Source organism: Chrysemys picta, chromosome 10 (genome assembly GCF_011386835.1).
Source record: "Chrysemys picta bellii isolate R12L10 chromosome 10, ASM1138683v2, whole genome shotgun sequence".
NCBI lineage: Eukaryota > Metazoa > Chordata > Testudines > Emydidae > Chrysemys > Chrysemys picta.
The window spans coordinates 76571903-76599158 of NC_088800.1; the positions used below are offsets into that span (position 1 = coordinate 76571903).

General features: G+C 49.7%; 1 protein-coding gene across 3 annotated transcripts in view; it reads left to right on the forward strand.

The window, feature by feature from the left end:
• The window catches only part of ELFN1 (extracellular leucine rich repeat and fibronectin type III domain containing 1), a 182092-nt gene extending 168405 nt beyond the window's left edge, over window positions 1-13687 (forward strand). For 2 of the 3 annotated variants that reach the window (XM_005289130.5, XM_024102407.3), the window contains exon 3: window positions 10517-13687. In XM_005289130.5, coding sequence (XP_005289187.1) covers window positions 10999-13389 — 2391 coding nt within the window. In that variant the 5' untranslated portion in view covers window positions 10517-10998 and the 3' untranslated portion in view covers window positions 13390-13687. Of the gene's footprint in view, window positions 1-8860; window positions 8997-10516 lie in introns of all 3 variants that reach the window. The other variant, XM_065560087.1, reaches the window with a different exon arrangement.
• Window positions 13688-27256: the final 13569 nt, after the last annotated feature.

The following is a 27256-nucleotide window of genomic DNA, read 5'->3' on the forward strand; positions in this document are numbered from 1 at the left end:
GTATAGTCACAAGGATCCACACCTAGGGATCCAATTGTGGGATTACAACCTGTGTCAGTTTCCCCATATCATATGGATCTTTCACATAGCAAAAAAGAGGAGAGAGAATCACTTTGTAAAATACTAGGAAAATGTGATTATAAAAGCCACACAAATTTGCAGGACAACTCAGGGGCAGGTATAGGACCGAAATCTGCTTTAAATTCATTTTTTAAAAATTGACTAGCTCTTTTAATATTTTAGCTCCATTGCCAAAAACATTTCTGACCAAAGAGACAAGGTGGGCGAGGTAATATCTTTTATTGGACCAACTTCTGTTGGTGAGTGAGACAAGCTTTCGAGCTTACACAGAGCTGTTCTTCTGAACAAAAGCAGACTTTGCTGTCAGGAGTGTGAATGATTCATATGGGCCTTTTACAAAAGAATAGATTTAAAAATTCAAGCAGTAAAAACACTGTTCAACTAACAGCAAAGGTTTGAGCAAAGACGACAGCACAGAGAAAAGAGACAGTTTAGCGTCTTTCACCATGAAAGAACAATAGGGCAGTTGTTCCCTTGTTTACCTCTTAGCTCGCTCCATTGTACTGAGGCATTGGAGGTACCGTAAGTAAAAATGCCTTAATCTTTATCATTGTGTTATTCTGGGGGAAATATTGGGGCCGATTCACCACTCCATTACTCCAGTTTTATGTCTGTTTAACCGCAGTAATACTTTAGAGTAATGAAGTGGCAAATCAGGCACATTATTTCTAAATACAAGACACGTCTGGTCAATTTTAGGGGAATTCTCCCCTATTGAAAGATATTTTTCCTTTCTGTAAATGTTATATCTGCATCTCCCTGATTAGAGTTCTTGGCTTCTCCTCATCCACTGAAAACTTTGCATCTTCCTCTAATTCTTTTCTTCTTATGGTTATGTTTGTTGCTTCTTTAAGAGCTGGCTGCTCTACCATAAGCTCGATATGACATTTACTCTGCCCACTGTGATATTTCAGGAGGTTGGTTTAATGCACAGGTAACCAGCTGGTTTTAGAAGGTCAGTTACCCAGGAAGATATTCTGTGCATTTACTTGAACACTGCATATTATTCTACTCATTGATTTGCAGAGGTACTATCTAGGGCTGCAATCTTGTTAGACCTGGAACGCTAAGCAGTGTGGGGTGGAATACAGCAGCGTCAATGACTGCAGATGTGAGCCGAGAAAATCGGCATTTCCGTTGTCTGGGAAACTCCAATATTTTGACATGTTTTCGTCCTGATTTGGGATGAAAAGTTATGAAACATGCCCATGCAGAAATGTCTAGTCATTTCTAAATGGAAATATTTTGTTTCGGTGTTTGCCTCATGGGAGTTGTAGTCTAGCCAAGGAGTCCAGCCCATTGGAGAGAATGGGGGCATGAAGCATCTGAACTACAACTCCCATAAGGCACTGCAGCACTTTAGGCAGATGCAGTTTAATGTTGCGCTGACCCAAAATGAAATATTTTGTTTAGAAACACTTCAGCAAAATCAAAATTTTTCTGCTGAAAATTCTGATTTTATGGAAACTTCTGCGGACTGTACCCTCCGTTGTGGAAAGGGACAAGTTTTGAGCTCCACAAACTGGCATTCGCTAGGCCTGATTCTCCACCATCCTTCCCAGAGTGGAGTCATGGCCATCAGTCCAAAGTGAGTGTGAAATGTACCAAATCAGACTGGAAGTGTTTGACCTCTGCTCGGCACTCATTTCACATGTGTCAATGACAGCCCAAAATGCCAGCTCCCCTGAACTTACACTGCATGGGAATAACCTGCTGGGCCATATATTGCCCTCAGTCTATATAGAGAGCACCTGCTTGTGTCCATGGCACTTCTGCAGACAGACCAAGGGCAACAGAACTGGCCTGTCTCTGTTCCACCTCCCTGCTGCCTCCACCTCTCTAGCCCCTACCTCTTCTGTGCCCCTCCCCACAGTCTCACTAAAAGCCTTCTCTCGTGCATCAGCCTCCCTGCATCTCTCTGCTTCATTGCCTCTTCATCTCCCTTCAAACCTCAGCTGAAAACATATCTTTCCTCCCTTGCCTCTGCCTCTTAAATAATAAATAATAGCAGGGAGAGCGAGTGAAATTGACTGGGGAACGCTATTATCTGACTCCGTGAAGCATTGGGGGATCAACAGGACTTAATTTGTAATGAAAGGTGCTGGGGCTCAAGCAATTTTTTTACTTTCATAACCGACACAGCAAGCTCAGAGGTGCCGGGGCTATGAACTGCCATACTTTGAGGTGCCGGGCCTCAGCCCTGGCCCAAAAGCCCTGGGGATCAAGTATAGACGGTAGGCCACGAGGTTATGCATATAAGAAGCACACGGGATCTTTTTCAGGGGAAAAGGCAATACGCCGTGTTTATTGAAACTACAACAATTAGCATGTGCATTCAATCACACCACATACACATACAGTTGATGTTATACACCTCTACCCCGATATAATGCTGTCCTCGGGAGCCAAAAACATCTTACTGCGTTATAGGTGAAACCGCGTTATATTGAACTTGCTTTGATCCGCCGGAGTGCGCAGCCCAGCCCCCCGGAGCGCTGCTTTACCACGTTATATCCGAATTCATGTTATATTGCGTCATGTTATATCAGGGTAGAGGTGTAGTTACCAGTCCAGAGTCCAGATCAATCTAGTGGCCAGCTAGGTTGATCACGGGTAGGTAGGAGCCGGGTTCTGTCGGTCATGACACAATGCTCCGGGGACATCTTGGCAGGACGAACCCAAAGTTTCATGGCACTGCACCCCATTTATATAGTGATTTTCCTTCATTGGGACCAATGAGTTTTTTACCATCGTGCTGTAATCAATTGTTCTTTGATGAGTGCTCGTTTTCTTAAATTGTCTTTCTCATCCTTTACCTTGTTCTTTCATCAAGTGTCTCAGGCAGGGCCGCCCAGAGGGGGGGGCAAGTGGGGCAATTTGCCCCAGGCCCGGGTCCCGCAGGGGCCCCCACGAGAGTTTTTCAGGGCCCTTCACTCACTCTGGGGGCCCCGGAAAACTCTCGTGGGGCCCGGGCCCCCAGAGCTTCTTCCGCTCCGGATCTTCGGCGGCGGGGGGTCCTTCCGCCCTGGGCCCCTCGCCGAAGTGCCGGGTCTTCGGCGGCAATTCGGCAGCGGGGGCCCCCCACCGCCGAAGACCCCAGGCCCCCTGAATCCTCTGGGTGGCCCTGCTCTCAAGGAGTTACCCCATGCTGGTTTTGATCACAGCTATCTTGTCCCCATTGATAGGTGCCTGTCTCCTCTTTAGAGTCATCAATCTGCCCTCCTCTGACATTTCAACAAGGGCGTGTGGCAACCTCCTGGCGCCCTTGTGTCTGTCTCCGGTTTCTCCCTAGAACATCTGGTTCAGTGATGGCCTTCACACTTCTCTCTTAACACCCATTCCTCATTCACACACAAAACAGAATTAATTTACACAGAACATTTTGAACCGGACCATCAAGTTGAAATGCAAAAGAAAAACAATCATGGCATTCTTTTAAAATGCTAAACCTACAACAAAGTGGTGACCCTCAAAAATCTGTTACTGCCTTGAAATCTGTCCAGACACAGAGAAATTCTGACTGATGCATCTCTACCGATGGCTGTTAGGACGTTCCTTTCTGCTACTCAAAAAGGGTGGCTGGCAGGATATGGTCAAATCATACATCAATACATTCAATACAAGCTACATTATTATCTTATTGTTTTTGATCCTTCATTCTAAATTATACAAAATACAAACATAAAATCCTACTACTACAACGATGCAAACCCAAGCTGTGCCGTATTGAGCGCTTAGCGAGGAATCCAAATGCTACCTTTGTACTGAAGAGGAACCTGGATTTGATTGGCCTGGGCACCTTTGTTATTCGATGGAGTGGCAATGAGAACCGATATCACCAGGCAGGAGGAGTGTAAACTGATCCCGGGAATATGAATTAGAAGAAACCCTGCCTGCGAGCACTCTTTCTGCACCTGACATATACGGAATGGACATTAAGCCATTTAGGGGAAACTTCATCATTAATAAATGTTTTCTCTGCCATCTTAGAGCTGTCTCCTCATATTATTTTACACATAATGAATAGCCTGGGTTCATTTTAACATTTGGTCCCCGTTAGCCAAATTTTCCCTCTCCACCTCTTTGCATGATTAAACATTTATCATTTGTAATGTATCACTGCCACGGCGCTATTGCTCTCTTTGTAGTACGGCTCCTTCATTTATTGATAACCTGACCTGTGTGACTGTGAAAGAGGATCTAAGAGAGGCTGACATATGGCCAGATGGAGTCAGAAGGTAGGGAGACAGACAGAGGTATGGAAGAAAGGATACACCAAAGAGAGAGAGGGTGCGTGCTAATCTGGCTCTTCGCCCCAGTCAGTAAATCCAATCCACAGCTTGAAATAACTCATTCAGTAGAATAATACAATTAAGAATCAAGTGCCAGAGACTGCGTGTTATTAGATCTGCGGCCTAGATCCCTCTCCCCTCTCAGCTGCTTTGTTTATTTCAGTGGTGGCTCCCTTGCAGCTGCCACTCGGGTCTAATATACTGATGCCATAAGTCAAGAGATGGAAACAAAACCCAACCACCCTGATGCTTGTTTCTGGAGCCTGGATGATGGCCCTTCAGTCTCAAGAAATCTGGTTCTGGAGCTCTCGGAGATCAGAAGTGATGAGTTTGATGCTCTCCGTCCAGTCCCTACTCGATACCACAAACCACATCAGACCCTGGTTGTAGGAGGTGCCATTGACATGGATGTGTAAAGGGCCCAGGAATGGAATAATAAGGGTGTTGCAGATCAGGACCGAGGAGTGGTGCGTGTGGATCCAGGGCATAGCAGGGCTATCACAGGTCAGGAGTGAGGTGCATCAGCAGAAGGGTGTGAGGGAAACGTACAGAGCTTGTTTCCTGGCTTTAGCATCCCATTTTCTCAAGCACCGAAATTGAACATATTCCCTCATAAATGGAAATACAGCAGTATCCATGCTTTGTTACCTGCAATAAGTAAAGTTCTCCTGAGATAAGCTTAGCAGAGCTTCAGCTGTTTTAGCTAGGGAGGAATAGACAGCCAAGGTGTCACTGACAATGTACACCTGACAGAACGAAGCCATATTAAACCAAAGGGCAAGACATCTCTGGTGTAGATTAAATGAATCATGTCAAATCAGTGGGTATTGTTATCCCAACCATAGGGAGGCAGTGTCTTTGTTCCTTTTTTTGTTTCTTTATGATGGATTAAAAAAGATCTGAAATGTTTTATTTTTCTGGTTGGTTTTTACATTAGAAATACAGGTTCTTTCTCCCCTGTTTTTCCTGGAAGACTCTATGGATGACTGCAAAACTGGCAGAATTATGACCTCACAAGTCCAAGAGAGTGAAAGAGGAGTCGTCCAGGGTCAGGGGAGGAGGGACTTATTAGTCAGGCTGGTTAAACCTGTGGAGATTTTGTTGTTTTTTCTCAACACCAACTCAAACAGCAGGGAGCAAAGATCACCGAGTGAGATTCAAGACCCCATACCCTTTCAGTGGAGGGCAGGGGGAGCTTACTTCCCCAGGCCTCCGAGGAAACCGCCAGCAAAACAGGGCAGGTGAGATATAATAGATCTGATTATTAGCTGGTGGGGCCGCCTAGACTATGAGCTACTTTACGCCATTTGACGCCAGCTGGGAATCCAGCCCACTATTCCTAAAGGAAGAGCAAACAGAAGGAAACACTTTTTGTGGGAAGAACGGCCCAGAGCAGAGCAGAAACTGAACACTTCTACGCCTTCTTTATCCATTATAATAAAACAAAAATTAGTAACCCTTTGCAGGTCTCCTTTAACTGCTTCCCTTGCACTGCAAGATGCTCAGCCCCTCGCCTGACATTGGTCCCACCCCAAAGACCGTGCCGGGAAGCACGCTGCCAAGTGCCAGCAAGACGAGCAATTATCTTTTTGGTGCAAAACAACAAGGCCTGCGCCTCAGCTCCCCAGTCATGTCCTGGCAATCTAATAAAGAGGGAGCTTAGCCCCTCTTTCCTCTGTTACATCTCCTTAATGCTATCATTTTATTCACACTTCGCAAAGCAAATAAACCAGCAAATTGCTTGCTTTAATGAGCTGGAATTAAACTCCGCTGCTGATAGAATGCCTTTTTCGGTTTCTGTTGTTGGAGAGAAATCAACGGATAGGCAGCACACAGGCAGCAAAAGCAAACACCCAGCATGAGCATTACTGAACCTGTTCGAGTCACTTACAGGAGCCTTCTCCACCCTGGTTAGACTTGGGAGGAGCGCAGGCTGCATGAGAAGGCGCCTTGGGTTCAGCTGTGTTATCCTCGTGTGGTTTTGTCTCCACTTTCTCCTTCCCTGGAAGCTCCTGCTCCTTTAGCCAAAGTACTGCTCCGTGGGCCACGTGCCCCGGGGCTGAGAGATAAGCCAACATGGAGATCCAGAGCTGAACCTCTCCAAGATTCAAGGGCTGGGTTCAGAGCCACTCTGGGAGATAGATCCAGGCTCAGACATCCCCAGAGTTTGAGGGTTCCGCTCAGAAGCGCTGGGTGAGGCTAAAGTGGGAGCTCGGAGACAGAGGAGGCAGAGACTCTGCCCACCAAAGAGAAGGAAGGAACTAGCCAGGATTCTTCATTCCCTGCCCTGATGTCCTGTGTGGTGCTGCTGTGTCATGGGCAAAAGTGGGGAGTGAAGGGATTCTTGCAGTGTGTATAAGGTCAGATTGTGCCTTTAATGCACAGGCCCATGTGGGGGCAGTATTGTGGTACACCAAGGCAGCAGGAGCTCCAGGAGGTATTGGGTCTCAGGGAGGTCCCAGCACATGGGGGTGGGGGTGGGGGGAGAGCACCCACCACACCAGCCCTTAGGGTGTGGCATGGCTTGGGGGGTGCACTTCTCACACCGTTTTCGGGGTGGCTTGCTCCCCAGGGAAAACGTGAGCGATCTCTGGACAGGGGAAAGCGAGGAGCTGCGGCTGTGGCTGGCAGCCGTCCATAAACGGAGCGGAGAAGGCTCTTAGGCCAGCAGAAATCTAACCACACGAGTAAGCAAAAAATCTAAGCCTAGTCAGCCAATTGGCTTGTAAAGCACGTTGAGAGCTTTTGGGTGAAAGGTGTCATATACAGAGTAAAGAACATCAGTCATGGCTTCCAACCCCAACTTAACTTGCCTGCCCCTAATGGGAACAAGCTGTGAGCTTCTCTTCCAAGTCTGCTTTGTATCGGGAGAGGATGCAAAGGGGCGGGGCAGGACTTACAGGGCAGGAGATGGACTCAGAGAGGAAGCTCAGAGCCCACATGACATGTGAACAGAGATTACATTCAGTGGCGTGCGTTTACAACGTGAGCTCCAGGTGAGAGCTCCCCATCTTCTCATCAAGGGTTCCAAGTGCTTTACTTCAGCCTCCCACCAGCCAGTGAACCAGGGAAGTAGTTTCATTGTCCTCATTTTATTGAAGAAAAAACGGAGGCATGGAAAGGTTAATTGACTTGCCCAAGGCCACAAGGGATACAGTGGCATATCTGAGAGTATCATCTATGTGACTCCCAGACCTGTGCTGTAGTCATTAACCTCTGGCTCCTTCCATTAGCGAAGGGAAGATGTAAGGTGTTTGAGGCTAATCACTGAAACGCTCGAGGGCAGAATTCCTTTTCCATTCCGTGCTGCGTCCAAGGCCTAGTCTACACTAGAAGACGGTTGCTGACATAGTTATACTGGCAAACTCTCCCAGTTGAGATTCAGCTTATACCACCATGCACCAAACAAAATAAGCTTTACCAGAAAAAGCACCTTTTTTGCTAGTTTAACTGCCTCCGCTCTAGGGCTTTGCTGGTATAGAAATGTCACAAAAACACGCCCCTAACATTACTAGACGGACAAAAGTTTCTTGGCTAGACCTGGCCTACATATGGGACACTATGGTCAGTAGCTTTTGGCTTTCTCCAAAGACATTATCAACGTCTCTCCAGCTGGGGGGGACTTGTGGCTGGATAGTCTCCTGTCACAAACAGCTGAAGTTAGAGCAGATTTTGTTATTCATGTAACGTAAAACAAACTGTTCCATTTTGGAATATTCATTGTTCGCTATTCAGTAAGGACAAATAAACTGTTTATTACTGGCCTGTTCACCAGGCTATAAAGTGTGACTGGTTAACAGGGTTCTCAGCTTTGGAAAACATTCTGTTTCATATTCTGGGAGTCTGAGATGGAAAATAAGGGCCAGATTTCAGCGGGACTGCTTTCAGCACGAGGTCCTGCTCAATGGGAGGAGGCAGAATCCGGCCCGAAATTCCCACTGTTGCCATGTTTCATACGACTCAGCGACCTGCCCCACCCAGCACAGAGTGATGTAGCTACCCCAGTGCTGGGTGGGAGGTGGGAAAACAGACTGGATTAGTTAAAAGGGCACGTTAATGAGCGACAGCTCCACTGCCAGACAAGTCCTAGGGAGTAATAGCAGCTTAATTTTTCAATCTGCTATTTCCTAATATCTGGGAAAGGACAGGCCCAAGCAACATGCAGCTATCCTGGGAAGAAGGCAACTTTTGCATGCTCTCCCATGCAACCAGGTTCTACCTGCAGGGATCGGATTGGGGTCTGAAAGCCAGGCAACTTGCTGGTTTCTTTTCCACTTGCGAGTTATGAACCAGTTTGTTGGCTGCTTTCAAATGACCCAGGTGTCATTTCCTGACACACCTGGGAGCAGAGGACCTGGCCAAGCCCTGGCTGTAGGTTAGCTTTGGTGAGAGCTCTACCGGAATGCTGGGCGCGAGTATAATAAGTGAGCATATGAAATCCTGGGAGCGTGTCTGTTCCTAGGGACAACCACCTATGTGTTCTGCAGAGCCCTTGGTGAAAGAGAGAGAGAGAGAGACCCTCTTCTGGACCCACCTTCCCTCCCACGTGGTTCTCAAGATATTTCACCGTGTGGAGTTTCAGGAAGTGCTTCATGGGCCACTGGGGGGTTCCCAAACAGCAGTGTGAGTACTAGTGTTCTATCTGGCAAATATTCACAGCAACCCTTGAGCCCACTCTGAGCCCCGGGCCCACCCTACCTGAGCCTCCGGTTCCCGATTTGCTAAATTTTGCAAATGTGACAGAAGAAGATTCACAGGAGATAAATTCACAAACTACCACCCCTATTAAGGCCCAGGACACCCCACTACTTACCAATGATCGCTTCACCAGGTCCTGGTAGATTCTGCTCTTCCTCCTCCTGTTTCCTGGAATGGAGGATTTCCAGACATGGCTTCAGCCCCACCAAATCTCAAGGGCCTACTAGGTGGGCCAGGAAGTAGCTTTCTCAACCAAAGGTCAGCAATAAAGGGAAAGCCTCTTTCTCCTTCAAGAGCAGTAAGCTCAGAGGCGGTTAGTGCCCCATAAGGCACAGCACACTAGCTAGTGAGTCCTTCAGGGGTAGAGCTGGTTTCAAAATGGGATTTTTTCCCACTGGAAATTTCAACTGTTTGTTGAAAAGCCAAAACCTAAATGTTTTTGGCCAAAATCTGTCGGAAACCGAACAAATGTTCAAATTTCAGTGTTCCAATGAGACATCATTCTTCGAGGAAAGCAGAGACACTTTCTGCAAACATTTTCCTTTACTCAAAAACCCAGAAAACATTTCAGTGGAAAATGCTGAACAGCACTACTCAGAACTCTGTAGCAAAAGTTAACTAGGAATTCTGAGGTTTTCCTTAGTACTGTGACATTACTGGGATCCCCAAAGGGTTCCCTGTCCACTCTCCTGAGTCTTACAGGGAAGCTGCCTGCCCCCGGCCTTAGAGCAGAGACAGCCATAGTGGGTGAGGAAGGGTCTCTCTTTGCCCTTTGTATATGTGTTAGGCTACTAAAAAACTGGGGGAGTGACCACTTGGAATTTCCTCCCCTCCTGACACTGAACATCCAAGGGAGAAGATCGTGGAGACAGCAAAAGGGGGAGGAGGGTTGGAAGTCACCCTCACAAAGACAAATATGATGGGGAGTGGTGAGGATCAAGACAGTGGTGGGGTTCGGATGTTCCCTGGAAACCAACATATCCTGGAGTTACCACCCACGTTCCTAGAAACAGCTTAGGATTCCAGTTCTGGGTTTTATCCTAGGTACCAAGCGGCTACAGGCACAGTTAGAGAGAGGCAGAATTTGGAAGAAGCCTCAACCTGCATCCAATTAGTGGGTGAAATGCTGCCATAACTGAGGTCACAAATGCCAGGACATAGATGGCTAACTACCAGCTTTGTGCATATAAACGTCACATCATTAGACATCGAAATTCCAGCATCTGTGCCTAAAATTAACTGCAGACTCAATTATGTGTGCCCCCCCCCAATAAATAAATAATGAAAGCCATGTTAAAAAACCTGGCACCTAGTGCTAATGGAAAAGTAGAGCTGAGAAAGCCAGTCTCATCGCTGCCCCAGAAGCTGCTGCAGTGTGACAAATGCCCTTAAACATTATTTTGTCTCGCTTTTGTGTTTTTTGGTTTTGTTTGGTTTTTTTGCAGGTGAGCCCACTGACCAGACAAGGGTGCTGAGAGGGACAGACAGACAGATGCACGGAGAGGCAGATGGAGAAGAAGCCCGGTGCCAACCTGGAGATGGGCAGCAAAAAGAAAACAAGGAGAGGCACTGTAGAAAGTGAAAGAAAAGCCTGTCTCTAAACCAGAGAGAGTCCCCTTCCAAGTACCTACCCAGCCCCGCCTGACTTCAGCGGAAGCCCGACAAAATGCCAGAAGGGCCAATGACATAGGATCGCCCCCCATAAGCCTGTGGTGGTGGCATCCCGTGGGTGGTCACTGGGCAGCTTGGACAACGAGGTTCTCCTTTTCCTTTGGACACTTCCCACTGGATCCAAACCATGAGGAGAAGGGAGAGAAAAGCAAAGGTGCCCAAGGAACATTAACCCAAGGCTTCCCTGCTCTCCGACTCAGCACCCCTCCCCGCTTCCAGCAGATAAGGGAACTCCTTCTCCGCGTTGCCCTTCCAGATGGCAGGTCGTCGGTGGGCAGTGACGTCAGCACTGTGTGTGTGCGTGGCGGCCGTCTCTCTGCTGCACGCTGGCGGGGTGCGGGCAGACTGCTGGCTGATCGAGGGCGACAAGGGCTTTGTTTGGCTGGCTATATGCAGCCAGAATCAGCCCCCCTATGAGTCCATCCCTCAGCAAATCAACAGCACCATTGTGGATTTGCGACTGAACGACAACAAGATCAAAAGCGTGCAGTACTCCTCACTCAGCCGCTTCGGTAACCTGACATACCTCAACTTGACGAAGAACGAAATCTCCTACATCGAGGATGGTGCCTTCTCAGGACAGTTTAATCTCCAGGTGCTGCAGCTTGGCTACAACCGCCTGAGGAACCTGACCGAGGGAATCCTCCGGGGCCTAGGAAAGCTGGAGTACCTCTACCTCCAGGCTAACCTCATTGAGGCAGTCACCCCCAATGCCTTCTGGGAGTGCCCCAACATAGTGAACATTGACTTGTCCATGAACAGAATCCAGAGACTGGACAGCAACACCTTTAGGGGCCTGAACAAACTCTCAGTCTGTGAACTCTACAGCAACCCCTTCTATTGCTCCTGTGAACTCCTAGGCTTCCTGCAGTGGCTGGAAGGCTTCACCAACATGACGCGCACCTATGACCGCATGCAGTGCGACTCCCCGCCAGACTACACTGGCTACTTCTTGCTAGGCCAAGGCCGGACCGGTTACCGCAATGCTCTGGGCATGCTCTCCACCCTCTGCACTGGTAGCTCCTACACCATGATACCTCGCTTTATCCCACCCAGATACCAAGTGACCACAGCTCCGTCAGAAAGCCCATGCTCTGATGAAGAGTGTTTCTCCGGGGATGGCACGACACCCCAGGTCTCCCTCCACACGCCCGTGGGTGACACGGAGATGCGCCCCAACATCCGAGTGAAGCATCTCACCCACAACTCGGCCACGCTGACGGTGCAGATCCCGTATCCGTTCAGCAAGATGTACATCCTGGCGCAGTACGAGAATGGCTTCTCTTCCATCGTCACCAAGCTGAAGAAACAGAAGGAGGACATTGAGCTGACTAACCTTGTAGCACAAAGAGACTACACCTACTGTGTGGTCTCCCTCCACCACGTCTTAAGGTACAACCACACTTGCCTCACCCTCTCCCCAAACAAAATGAGCCGGGAGGACCCAGTGCCCACTCCCTCCACTGCCACCCACTATATCATGACCATCCTGGGCTGCCTGTTCGGCATGGTAATTGTTCTGGGGGTGGTGTACTATTGCCTCCGTAAGAGGCGTCAGCAGGAGGAGAAGCACAAGAAGGCAGCTGGCAGCATGAAGAAGACCATCATCGAGCTAAAGTATGGGCCAGAGATAGAAACAACCAGTATCACCCAGCTGTCCCAGGGGCAGATGCTGGGTGTGGAGACAGTGACCCGCATCCCCTACTTGCCCTCTGCTGGGGAGGTCGAGCAGTACAAGTTGATAGACAGCAGCGAGACCCCCAAGGCCACCAAGGGCAACTACATGGAAGTGCGGACAGGAGAGCAGCCCGAGCGACGAGAGTGTGAGCTGTCCATGCCGCCTGACAGCCAGAGCTCCGTGGCTGAGATCTCCACCATCACGAAGGAGGTGGACAAGGTGAACCAGATTATCAACAACTGCATTGATGCCTTGAAATCAGAGTCTACCTCCTTCCAGGGGGTGAAATCGGGGGCGATTTCCACCGCTGAACCTCAGCTGGTACTCTTATCGGAACAGATCTCTGGCAAACATGGCTTCCTGTCCCCTGTGTACAAGGAAAGTTACAGCCACCCGCTGCAGAGACATCACAGCATGGAGGCACCTCCCAAACGCTCCAGCACTTCTTCCAGCGGCTCCATACGGAGCCCCAGATCCTTCCGCTCTGAGGGCTCGGGCCACAAGTCAGAAGCCAAGTACATTGAGAAGACATCCCCAACCGCAGACACCATCCTCACTGTGACACCGGCGGCGGCCATTCTGCGAGCAGAGGCAGAGAAGATCCGACAGTACAGCGAACATCGGCACTCTTACCCGGGCTCACACCAGGGGGAGCAGCACGACAGCATGGGCGGGCGTAAGCCCTCCATTCTGGAACCTTTGACCAGACCCCGCCCCAGAGACCTGGCCTACTCTCAGCTCTCTCCCCAGTATCACAACCTGAGCTACAGCTCCAGCCCAGAGTACACATGCAAACCATCACACAGCATCTGGGAGCGCTTCAAACTCAACCGGAAGCGGCACAAAGACGAGGAGGAATATATGGCGGCCGGCCACGCCCTGCGCAAAAAGGTCCAGTTTGCCAAAGATGAGGATCTTCACGACATCTTAGACTACTGGAAAGGTGTGTCTGCCCAGCACAAGTCCTGAGTCCTCATGCAGCTCATGACTTAACACTAACTGGACCAAAAGAAACCCGCAGCGGCTATTTTTATCCAGACTGTCTTTCAAACAAACCAACCAACCATAAATTATGAGAAAAATCTATAATTAGTCTATATAATAGATGAGAGAGAAAGAGATTACAAAAGATCTCATGTTTAAGAGATACGCACCAAATTTGAACACAAAGACTCTTAAAAAAAACGAACCTATGGAGTGAAAAAAAAGTTTTTGTTTTTTAAAAAAAAAAAAAAAAAAAGAAAGAAAAAATATATAAAAAGGGGTGGAGGTTGGGGCAGAGATTTGAGGTCTGGAGTATTCCAATGTTGCATCGCATGATTCCCTATTCCGTGATTTTGTGGATTCTTTGTGTACAGTTTGTCTTCTTCTTTCTCCTTCCCTTCCAAACAAAACAAAACAAAACAAAAACCAAAAAGAGACCAGAAGGAGAAAGTTCCTTTGGGCTTTTTGCAAATGGAGTCTTCCAGCTTAGACTTTCATCCAGTCGAAGGCTCGTTCATGTGTTCATTCACTGGGAGGTTTTACCACATGTTGCATTGTAAACCGAAGTTGTCCTACTGTACAGAGAAAATTTCTATATTTGCAATGTTTGCTGTATAACAAGAAAGAGAGAGAAAAAATAATATTACATCTACTAAATATATATATATATATATATTCACCTGTTTGTACCAGGTTTTAATCATGGATTTTAGACAAGAGGTTGCATTTGATTTGGAGGGTGTTTTTGTTTGTTTGTTTGGGCGGGGGGGGTTGATGCTGGTGTGGGATTTTGGAGGGTGGGCGTTGGTTTTTTGTTTGTTTTGTTTTTTCCCTCCGGTGAATGTCTGTGTTTCGAGTTCTGATTGATTCCAAGTGCACTACGAAAAAAGGCACATTCTAATAGAAAACCAGCGTCCCTCTCGTTATTCCGTTCAAGGGATGGGAGCCTGCCTCCTCTGGGAGCTGGAAAGGGGACCGGAGTGGAGGGACCTCTCTCTGCCCATTTGGTGCAACTGACCAGGCACCATTTGATTGCCAAATAAACACGCCAGTCTCTCTCTCTCTCTTTAGCTGGATGTGTTTAGAAGGCAGTGGAAATTCTGAACATAAAATGGAACCCGTCTCTGTGGGAAGGGGCAGTGGTAGCCAGAAGGTTAGGGTAGGGCTAAGTCATTGGTACTAGAGTATAGACTGATTTTTTTAAAGCCAGGAGGAACTATGACACCATCTACTCTGACCTCCTGCATATTACACAGGCCAGAGGATCTCACCCAGTGATTCCTGCATCCAGCCAATAGCTTGATGGACCCAGAGCATGTTTTAGCACCGCTAGCTACTGGCCCATCCCAGAGACATGGGCCCTGTCCCCTGCTACTGGCCCTCCTGCAGCCTGCGAGTTGTGTTGGAATGATCCTGCCCTGGGTGATGGTGAAATACTCCTCCTGCATGTCTACAGCATACGAGGAGGCAGCGGCAAGAATGACTTATCTGCTATTCCCCAGCGAGAGTGTACTGCATAGTTAATGGATGGCAGCGATCATTGTGAATGAGTCAGCCTGTCTCACCCCCTTACTCTGTAGTGTAGTCATCCGTGCTTCTGGGGGTGGAAGTGAATGGTCTCCCCATCTCCTCCTCCAAGAGAGATGCAGTCAGGTGGTGGGTTTTCCCCCAGTATGAATGAAAAGGTGCTAAACATTCAAAGCCTGCTCCTGTGCCAAGCAAAAGTGACTTCAGGCCCTCAGACCTGTGCACCCCTTAACCACCTCAGCCCTGCCTCTTACATTTTTTGCCATTCCGGTGCATGACATAGCTCCAATGGGTATTGGCGTCTCAGTCTTGGCTAGGGTAGCTAAATTGAAAGGACATGAATGGGAAGGGCAATACATGGGACATCCCAGCCCTGCCCACCCCCATGAGGCAGCACCGGCTGTTTGAGGTCAATAGACAGCCCTCTCTTCTCCAGAGCTCTGTGCAGCACAAAGGGCAGCATCCCAGGCGAGTTCGGCGAGGAGAGCACCTCTGTGGTGTCTCTGGGGCAGAAGAGGAAGAGGCATGGGCACCACTGAGTCTCTCGCGTGGCTTTGGAAGGTCACTCTGAAGAGCAGCTGACTTTGGCAGCATCAGCATTAGTGACATCGATGGCATTAGCAAGACGACGACGTGTGGTCTAGTACAGAGCCTGGAGGCAAGACACCAGGCGTCTACGCCCAGCTCAGACGCTGACCTTGGGGAAGTCACTTAGACTGTGTCTGCTCTGCAGCTGGGACTGGAGCCTCCCGGGCCGGGTAGAGAGACTCACGATAGCGGGGCTAAGGCTAGCATGCTGAGAATAGCTGTGTGGATGTTGTGGCACTGGGAGAGGCTCAGGCTAGCTACCAAGCTCAGACCCAGGCTTAGGGTGGGCTTGAGCTAGAGTGGCTCGCTTGAGCATCCACTAGGGCCGCACCGTCCACGCAGCTATTTTTAGTGCACTAGCGTGAGCCCCACCGGTACACGTCCAGCTGCACGGGCTGGGCGGCTCGCTCCCAGCTGCAGGGTAGACATACCCTGCAGTGCAGACGTGGCCACTCATTTTTCACTGCCCGACCTGCGGCACCTTGGGGCCCATTTTTGAATTGCTGAGCAGGAGCCGTAGATTCATAGCAGCTCTGAAAAGTCAGGCTCTCGGTGTCTCTGGCTGAGCTCGAAATAGTGAGTCACCCCAAAGCAGCAGTCAATTTTGAAAATGTGGGCCTGAATAACAGCTCTGAGCCTCAGTTTCCCTAGCTCTAAAATGAGGCTGCACTATTCCCTACTTGGTACGGGGCATGTTTTGAGGCTCAGTTCATACATGGGTGTAATAGCCTTTGAGAAGTTCAGCGGGAAGAAGTCGCAGCAGGACAAACTAGCACTGAGACAATGTCCAGGTGGAAATGAAAGCACCAGTGGCCCTTCACAGGGGCTAGCCTGTGTCTCAACCAGCCATCGCTCTAACATGAAAACAGGTGCTGCAGGGCCAGTATCTAACACCCGAGTGTGTCCAATAAGCCAAGACCTACATTAACAACATCTCTTCAGCCCCAAGACAACCTCCACGAGACAGAGCTCACCACGTCGAGCTTGGACCTTGGGACACAGTGACAGGCACCACTGCAGAGGCTTAAGCCCATGTGCCGGGCTGACGGAGAAGTCCCTGTTGTGAGGAAGGGGCTGAGTTGGAAGGGAAAAGCCGCCTCCAAGTGTAAATTCAGACCCGCTGTAACGCGTGGGGAAATGAGTTCTGCCCTTTATAGGAAAAGAGCAGTGGAGAATCTCAGGATCTTTCATGGTGACAAGCCTGGGGGACGGATTGCGCCATGCATGATACAAAACATGGCTAGTTCTCTCTCTGCTCCTCTTGTGAGTGCAAGTCCCACACCAAGCACTGGGCTCACACCTGACATGGACATTTCAGCGGAGAATAAGATTGTACTGCATGGAGGCACCATGCTTCAAATGAGACATTAACACAATCTTGTTATCTTTTGGGCATCCCTGAGGTAGTAACACCAGAACTCTGTCCAATGTGCCCTCTGTCAATACAACAGCTTCTACAGACGGTGGTTGTGTGGTGAGCTCTTTCTGAGGGTATATCTACACTACAGGGCCCATAGCAACATAGTTACGGCACTATAGCTGTACTGGCATCACCCCATACTGTAGACACAGCCTACACTGATGGAAGACGTTTTTTCCCATCAGTTTAGGACCACCACCTCCCCAAATGGCAGTAGTTAGGTTGACCAAAGCATTCTTCCATTGCTCTAGCTGTGCCTACACATGTGGTTAGGTCGGCATAGCTACCTTGGTTGGGTGTTGGGTGGCTATTTCACACCGCTGACCAAAGTAGCTAAGTCAACCTAAATTTTAAGTGTAGACCAGGCCTAAGCCTACAGTGGCCATCGCATTTGCTGACACAGTCACTGCCCTGCGGCCACGTGACGTAGTGATTTGAGAAAGCCTGAGTATTGTATCCAAAGCAAAGCCCCACTGTGTTCTGTTCCCAACGTGTGTCTGGCTGCCATTGTCAAGTCACCTTTCAGGAGGACACTTAGCCCAAGCTGGCAGGCACTAGGGCCCAGGAACAGGCTGTGTCCTATTGTCTTATTTCAATATTTCAGAGTGATTTTGACAGACGTTCTTGCAAAAGGTTATGTTTGTTCAGAAAGTGAGCTGAGCGAGGGAGACACAGAGCAGGCTGAGAAGTGCACGAGTTCATTCCCCGTGGTTATTTCTGTAGACAACAAGCCATTAACGGGGTTTCATTATAAAAGACAGACAATTTCCCCAGGAATATATTCACTCAGCATAAATAAAGGCAGGTTTCATCAGCTCCTCAAAGTGCCCCAGAGCTTCTGCCAGGCACACAGCTTCCAGCATCTTATTCACCTGTCACAGAGGTGAGCCCTGGGGGTAGGGCAGGGAAAAGCACCCCCTTGCTTTAGTACTGATGACTAAGCGAGTTCGTCACCCAGGTTCCCGCTCTTTTCACATCTACTGAGGGCCTCCTGGAGAACTGGGACTGCAGAGGGATACATCAACAAGAGAGACACTGATTGAGGGCAGGGCACCCTTGGCCTGCTTGCAGCATCTCCTGAGGTGGATGGATTTGGGGCATTCAGTCACGGGGGAGTTTATAACAGACTCAGTTGGCCCTAGGAGCTCAGGACGAGCTGTGATTACAGGGCAAGGAAGAGAGCACTGCCTAAGGGTATGTGCTGTCTTCACGCCACAACCCCAGTCAAGGAGCTGTAGGTAGCCAGTCAGTTACAAGGCAGGAAACGCTATGAAGCCAAGGCTCTGCAGCTACCAGGGTGTAGTCAATGTAGGTCAGACGCCAGCGCTAGTGAGTGCACACAGGTGCCCTACACCCTGGCACTCCGGGTATAGCAGGCCTTGGCACAGTCTGAAGGCTCCTCACAGCCCAGTCTCTAGTTCTAGCCAGTGAGTGATGGGGCTCAAAGACTCTGGGGCCAAAGAGAAAGCCCCACATTGCACTGTCCCCAGCTCCCTATAGCATAGGTGTTACAAATGAAGGGGCCATTTCTCTCTTTTGGGCCTGAGCAAAAGCCAAGCTACACTCCCCCAAACCCGGCCACAACACAAGCATTGGTGTTCCCCACCACCCGGAGCCCAGTCCTCAGCACAAAGATCTGAGTCCCACATTCTAGTCCCTGGCCACAGTATTAAGGTACGTGCCCCATAGGCCGTTCCCTGGCCATAGTGTAGGTATTTGACCCATATTCCGCTCCCTGGCCAGTAGCATGGGTGCAGTCCATATTCCCGTTTCTGGTGGTAGACAATGTGCATGTGCCTCTCCTGGTTCTTTGCACACATGAAATGCTTTCCTCAGACCCTGGCTCACGTGAAGGTGCACTTCCCCACCACTACAGCAGGTGGGTCTATCCATAAGCCAGTCCCCTGCCCTGCAATGCACTGGATCCCGGTCCCTGGTGCAAGCCTGGTCCACGGCCCTTGCGATCGTTCATTTTACTTGCTTTTCTTTCACCCCAAAGCACAAGGTGTCTCAGAGACAAACTGACCCAACAGGGGATTCCAGCTAAAAGTCCCCCTCTCCTCACTTGACCTTTCTCCTCCCCTGGGGCAATGGTGAGGTTCAGAGTGAAAGAGCAGTGCCCCGGGGTAGTAACCCCATCTAGTTCTCCTGCACTTCCAACAACACAGCCTCACCTGGGCTTGAGAGTCCACAGCAAATGCACAAGCTGAAGAACCAGGATCCCTGAACCTCTCACTGGGGCTTTTCCTGAGCAAGTTTTAATACACAAGGGAACACAGAGCCTGGAGCCTCCATGCTGCAGGGGCTGTGATGGGATAAAACCCATCCAGGTTTATGGTCCTGTGAGCAATCCTTCCTGTCAGTCTCCCAGAGGAATCCCACGGCCTTCAGGGACCAAGACCTGGCACGAGAAGTACGAGGGCATCACAGAGTGGAGAAGCAGCTTAAACCAGCCAGAAGACAAGCACCCTACTCTCCAACTGCACACAGGAGTGCAGATGTCCACCTACATAGCTGCCCCTCCCCAGCCACAGAAAGTCCAGGCCCCAGCCCATTCCTAGAATGGAGACAGAGGTCAGGGTCCCTCCATGGACCAATGAGGAGGCAGATCTGTCTGGTTCTCTGCCCAGCCCCAGAAAACAACATAGAAGCAAGGATGGACTTGTGATTAAGGCACTGGGCTGGGACCCAGGAGATCTGGGCTCTGTTTGCAGCGTTGTCATAGAACAAGCCCTGTACGACCAAAGGCAAATCACTCTGATTTTCAGAAGTTCTGACCTCCCACAAATCCAGTTGAAGTCAGTGGGAGCCCTGGCAGGGGGAACACATGATACAGAAGCATTGTTCACTCTATGTTAAATGCTTGTCACCAAAGGGTCAGCAGCTCTTCAGACAAAATGGGGGTCTGAAAAATTCTAAGTAGCTTACCTGGCATGGAGACACCCATTCAAATCAATGGGCCTCTTTCATGTGACTTCAATGGGCTTTCGGTCAGGCCTAGAATGAAAATGGGAACCAAAGGCTTTATTACAGAGTTCTCAAACTCTAGTGGGGAGCTGCCAATGCTCAGTGTGGAACACCTACTATTGATCGTCTTTCTCACTTGCTACAGAGACACCCAGGAGCGTGGTCATGTGTCACGTTCCCTTGGCCTGAGATGCCTGGGGAGGCACAGAGCTGGGAAGAGGGGAAGCAGAGCGAGAAGTCCAGATCTCACTGTATAAGTGGCCACAGCACAAAACCCACCACCTTATTTGTAGCCTCAGCAGAAAGGCCAAGGGCTGGAAGGAGGCTGAATGCCCCCTCTTACTGCTAGATGATGTCCTTCCAGAGCAGGGTTGAAGCAGACTAGCAGGTCTGTATGCAAAGTTTACAGGGCTGCTCCAAAACTGATATTATGTATATAGACTGAGAGGGGACATGATAAGTTTTCAAGTACATAAAAGACTGTTACAAGGAGGAAAGAGAAAAGTGGTTCTCCTTAACCTCTGAGGATAGGACAAGAAGCAACGGGCTTAAATTGCAGCAATGATGGTTAAGGTTGGACATTAGGTAAAACTTCCTAAATGTCAGGATAGTTAAGCACTGGAATAAGTTGCCCAGGGAGGTTGTGGAATCTCCGTCATTGGAGGTTTTTAAGAGCAGGTCAGACAAACACCTGTCAGGGATGGTCTAGATAATACTTGGTCCTGCCATGAGTGCAGGGGACCGGACTAGCTGACTCTCAAGGTCCCTTCCAATCCTATGATTCTATGTGGACAAATAAAGGACTCCAGCATAGACAGCAACTTCCACCCACACCAAATCCACACGATGTCTCCAGTGCTTTAATTTAAAAATAAACACATAAATAAATGGTTTCAGAGTAACAGCCGTGTTAGTCTGTATCCGCAAAAAGAAGTCTCTAAGTCTAGTCTCTAAGGTGCCACAAGTACTCCTGTTCTTCTTTTTACATAAATAAATGAGAGGAGAAAGAAATGACAAAGGCAGGAGAATGTCAGGAGCCAGATCTACTAAGGGGTTTGCAGCCCCATAGCCCATTTGCAGGTGTCAGCCACCCGGTGTGGAAGCTCTGACAGGCCCAGGAGAAAGGGAGCTTGGAGAAGAACTTCTTCCACTATCTCCTTCAGGTTTGGGCTTCTCCTGAAGGGGACCTGGGGAGCAGCGGCCTTCGAATCAAAACAGAAACAGAGCAGGTCGGCTCCTGCTGCCAGCTACAGCAGCATAAACATCCACAGAGAGGCCCCAGATTGACAATGGCCTCTCAGTGTCTATGGAGAGAGCAGAACAATGCGGCTGTGCCTGCTCGTTGTCACTCCTCTTTGCAGTCTTGACTGTGCCACTGGAGAGAGGGAAAGAGCAAAGAAAGCCATGAAGGGAGCAAGGGAGTGAGATGAAAGGAGCAGAGAGATGAGAGATAGAGCGAGAGGCTGGGAGTTACAAAGGGAGAGCCAGAGGAAGTGAGAGAGAACAGCTGTGCCCTGTATGCCGGACAGGAGGCAGTCTCCTGAGAGGCTGGGGAAGGCACAGAGTAAAGCCGTCAAAAGAGAGATTTTAGGAGTGAGCAGTTGTTTCCCTGAGGCTAGGAAACAGAGAAAAGGAGCAGAGGGACCCATCATAGGCTTTTCTTGAATGGCCCCATGAAATTTCCTGACCTGTGTAGGTAGGGGGAGAGACAGAGACAGAGCCTCGTGCCTGCTCTTTGGAAATACTGACTCCTGGATGAATTTGAAGGGCGTTGTCTTCAGTCATCACTAACCCTGGGAAGGGGGCTCTTCCGCTGGACGTGCTGCCAGCTGCAGAAGACAGGAATGGTGGGGGCAGAGGCACCCACACTGAGGGGCTCCGGTACTGGGCTGCCTGCAGGGGGCAGAGATTTCCCAGCTAAGCAAACCTATTTCTGCCACCAATGGGAAGGATGTCCCTGTTCCAACAACCCTCACTGTACCACAGCCCGCCATGTAATTACAGTCTCCAGTGTGGCTATGAAACCGAGATTCACCCTTACCTGCTTCGGCTCAGGAGCAGGGTGTGCACGCGAGGGAAATGTGAACGTATCGGTGACAACCATAATCTTGTGCAGGGGTGCAAGCCATGTTCCAAATCCTCTAGCCATCCACCTGACTGAACTGGCTGGTGTGTTTAACGCAGCACTGCTCCCTACTGGATAGAATGTCAGATGTGGTCAAGAGTGAGATTACCTCCCTTTTGGAGCAGAGAGACAGTCTTGTGAACCCACCTTTCTTCCTATTACTAACGCCCAGCTCCTCTCCCCTCCTCTGCTCTCGCATTTGCCATCACCGGGCCAACTCTCCCCCATATGGGCCTGTCTGCACCCCCCCATTCACCACTATACAGACACCCCCCATCAACTGGTGAGCTCACTGCATCCTGTGAAACTACAGCAATAGGGCTGATGGAAAAGTAACACCAGGAAACTAATGTATTTTCAGCTGTGATCAGTGCTTTGTCCTTTCTGGGATAAGACCAGGCATTTTGTCCATGAACGACGAGAAAGTGATCCCCAGGGCACAGCCTGGGAACCTCTGCCCTAAAGGCTGCAGGAGAGAAGCCCCTAATTCTTCCACAGCTCACAGCCTTTAGCCCATGTGGCAAGGGCCCATGTTTTCAGAGCAGAACGTCCTCCTGAGTTCTGTCCCATTAGAGCTGGTAAAGGGAACATCTGACAGCTGTAAGGTCTGTGACAATCGAGCCCCCTGCTGGAAGAGGGGAGAATTTGGGGGGCGGGGGCAAGGGATGAAATGCATGTTTGAGAAAATGAGGTGAGGGAGACGAGTCCGGGTGAGAGGCCAGAAAAAAAGGAAAGAGGAGGGGAAAACTAGTCCTCGATTCTTTGGATCTTTTCAGAGAATGGTTCGGAAAGAAGAGTGAGGAAACGCTGGAGAGAGAGAGAGAAACAAGGACAAATCTTGGTGGTGGCTAGGTCATTAGTGCAGCTGATTCCACAAAGGCTGAACCAGATGTCCCCCCCCCCCCAGTTCTGCATCTTGCTATTTAACCCAGATTATTCCACACCCAGTTCCCCGATGTCCAATTCTCCTGAGAGGTCTTTTGCTTTTATAAAACTGCTCTGTTTCCGTAAGAATAAAAGGAAGGATCATCGGAACCCGGCAGCGGCTGGGAAACAGCGAAACCTTTCACAAGTTTTTGCTTTTGGTGAAACTTTTTCAAAATGTGTACAACACTGTTTTCATTTAAGGCATCATTCCTCAAGGGAAATAAATGGAAAGTCCCCTTATTCTAACTGCACGACATCCCATGCCAGGCAAACAACAAAGGTTCTTGTTTGAAGGTAATTCATGCCTTGCAGCCGACAGTTCAGGACTCACATGTTACCAGAGACAAAAGGAACTCAAACCTCACAGGTTTCAAGTTCTGTTTGAAATCTGGAATCCACAATTTTCAAGTGGGATCTAAATCAGACAAAGTGAATGTAAATATATAGATACACATTTAGGGCCAGCTTTTCCAAAAGGTGCATGCCTATCTGGTTTGCACAGCCCCTGTTCGGGCCCCTCACACACACACCCATGTGCAAAACATTTCCATCACACAACATACATGTGCAAATCATGGGTTGTGGCTGTTAGTTGGAGTTTGGGTCCCACTGTAAGTTACTAAAGTAACATTTCCTGGCTGGCCAGCAGGGGGAGTAGCAAGCAAGGTGCACATGGCTAGGGAGTTTGAGTTACCAATCAGATGCTATTGTGAGAATACTCCTCGATCACCACAGAGCAAACAGAGAGGACCCATGGGGTTTACCCATGGTCCCCAAGGAAACAGTGCTAGCAGCTGCTGCTCTCATTTCATTTCGTTAAGGGAATTGGGTTGCTCTGGAGAGGGAAGTCGGCTCCTTATTCATAGATGACACAGAACAGCAAGCAGCAGCACAAGTGTCTTTCGCCAGCCCTTTCCTGGAGAGCACCCTTGTGGGGGCAGGGGCTGGAGAGTAGTTGAGTCTCCAGGTCTGGCCTTGACCTCTCAGCTGAGTCTGCTGATGGCGATGGTGACAGTGGCTATGGCCATTAGGAAATGGAAGAAGGTCACTAACTCATTGGACACATGGAGAGCTGCTGCATAGGGATCAGGCAGACACCAGCAATATTTGGACTCTGCTAACTTGCATCAAATCAAGCCAGTGACCTGGGGGTCAGGGGACAGCTCTGTAATGCCCCAGCAAGTCCCCATCTCACCCACCTCACACAGGGGGAGTGACTCTCTGGGTATTTTGATTGCACTCCTTGCGATGACAGCTGAGTGCCACAGCTTCTCTCTAGTAGCTGGAGAAGGTTCTGGCTTCCGTGAGTGCTGGTGGAGCAGCGCTGCCTGCAGCCTGCCATAGGGTGGGAATTATTCTTCAAGCTTCCCCTTGCACATCTCTGACAGGCCAGCTGATACAGCCTCAGCTGTTCCAGATCGGGCCTCCCAAGCGGTTGCGCTGGGGCTAAGGACAGGGTGCAGACACGGAGGGAACACAGGTCTGTAATGTAGATCACCACAGAGCCCTCTTCCCCTCCTGACTCTACCAAGGCCTTTGGGCAATCTGCAGCACCTCTTGCTATCCCATCGTTTGTTTCCTCTGAGTAGACGCACACGCGGTAAAGATAGGGTGGGCAGGTGCCTAGCAGCGTCCCCCAAAACAGCTCTGCCAATGCATCGGACTCTGAGCCTGAAGCACCCCTGTTCCTAGCCTGAAGTTCAGGTCGCTTGGCAATGCACTTCTAGGTTGCTAGCTTAGGTGCTTATATGGCCCCCATAACCCTAGTATCCGAGCACCTCACAATCTTTAATGTACATAGCCTCACAACCTGCCTGGAAGGTAGGGAAATGTTATCTCCGTTTTACAAACGGGAAACTGGGGTGCCAAGTGACTTGCCCAAGGTCACATACAAAGTCTGTGGCAGAGCAGGGCTTTAAACCTGGGTCATCTGACTCCCAGGCTAGTGCTCTGCCCATGGAACCAGAATTCCTCTCACTCACATCAACCCTGACTTGCAGTCCCCTCTGATCTTTTTGTCCTGAGTCTTGCAAACTCTGCTGTTCCAGCTCTGAGGCTTCTTACAGCTCTGCCAATACACCTCCGCCCTCACCTCCTGGACCCTGCCACCCCTGCACTGCACCAGGGCTGGGTTTCCATAGGCAGAGACTGCCAAGTGTGGGGCTGGCAACCAAACTCATCTCAGTGACAAACCTAGTAATCCACTGCTGCAAGAGCCCACGCTGGTACTCTCGTCCGGCTCCACGTCGCGTTCACTGTGTGCATGGCGATGAATCACCGTGTGTGAATGAGAAGCAAGTTAGCATGGGAGGAGGGGGTAGGGGGAGAGAGATTTCTGGCCCAATCACACAAAGCGGAGGTGGGTGGAGAGTGAGGGAGTGTAGGTCCTGGCGCAGAGAGCTGTGCTGCTGGACCAGTCCCACGAACAGGCAGATCAATGAGGGTGACTGAAGACAGCGCGCACTGCGTTGGTCTATTTTTAGTGCAGCCAGCAGAGCAGGAGTTTGGAAACCCGAGTCAGAATTTATTTACATTTCTGAGTGCTCATCAGAGCGAGGAATGACAATGTAGGGAAACAATCCCATCACTTCTACATGCCTCTGCGGAAGCCCACGCTGCTTCTCTGAATGCAACCTGACACTCCAGAGCCCCCTGCTGGCGCTCAGGGACCAGCCACGGAGGAGGCCACACCCAGAGTGGCAGGAGGCAGCCAAGTGGGGGGGTAGGGTGGAGGGGAGGCAATGGTGTTGGGGGGGGGATATCCACATATCTGCAGTGACTCTTTAATTAGCCAGAGCCAATATGTACCAAACTCATCTTTCCTGGATGGTCCTGGGAACCCCTTAGCCTCCCTGCTGCACACACATACATACAAACAGGCACGTATAGACGTTCTACCCAGTGAAGACAGGGGAAAAATGCACAGAGACAATGCAGCATAGGATCTGCTGCAGGAGACGACGTATCATAATGGAGAGGCACAAACACCGCCCCGAACCCATCACAGACAACAGGGGCAGGCCCACTACCAGGGGACAGACAGTCTTGGTCGGTGACTCTTGTACTAACTCAGATATGTGATCTGTGGTAGTGGGTGGCTGGCCGTTCCAGAGCGTCCCACTGCCTAGTACATACCAACTTTTTCCCAGTCAGGGTGAGAGTGGCTGGCAGAATGGACAGCCTAAGGGGTTATAGGAAATGTAGCATTACTGGTGGGTGGGGACTTCAAACTTGACTATCTCCCCACTCCCAAATTTGCATAGGAGATACTTCAACTGCGGCCAGCTGACAAGCCTTCCCAGCTGTTCCACGAGTGTCCCAGCTGTGAGGGGAGGTCACAGCCCCTAAAAGACCACTTTCACATGCAGACTCCAAAGTACCGAGTAAGACATTAACTAGGAGACTGGCGATGGTAGAATGCAACGTACTGGGCAGGGAACAGGCAGGATACATTTAAGTAGCATTCAGTAGGTAAATGTCCAGCCTTCCATAGAACGATGTGAGCAATGCTTTGGTGTGGGAGCTTGGAAGAGCCCACAGAGAGGTCTGGAAGCTGCTCCCACGGGAAATACCACGTCATTATCCATTTATCAAAAGACAGTGTGAATCACAGAACACACAGAGGAAGGGAATATATATGCCCTCTTACTGAAGGTTTAGAGCCAAGGAACAATTCTCCCTGGCTTCCCCCTTGACAAAATCTATCAATCAATGGTGTACAGCTCCCACCTGCTAGCCGAATGGGTGGCTAATGGGATTCATTCTCCACTCTTGAGAGGAGATAGGAGCCACTGCTGTCCTGTCTTTATCTCCAGCAGTTTTGGGCTCAGTGGCAGAGCTGTTGACCTATATGGAGTGAGATTCCAAGGCGATAAAGGGCATGGGACAGACAAGTCACCCTTTCAGCGGCTGACGCGTCACCCTTTTCAGAATAGAGGAAAACAAAACAGTGTAAAGTACAGATGCGAGATGCAGCCAGTGGAGACAGCGTAACTAGGGGGGTAATTTATGTTAGAGCAAAAAGGAATCCCACGCCAAAGTACAGCATGTACCTGTGATGGGGACGGGGTTGATTTTAAGCAGCAAAAGCAGAGAGAGAGAGAGTGGACACTGGACACAGAACCAGGACCACTTCAGCCTAATATTGCAGGTAAAAGGGATGGGCAGGATTGAAAAGAGCCAGAAATCAAGTGGGATGGCTGAACTGTAACTGGCATTGCATTTAATTTGGGTGGAATTGATGGAAAGAGTTCATGTAATTGGAGGGGTTATTTAAATTAAATACTCGGAAAAATGTT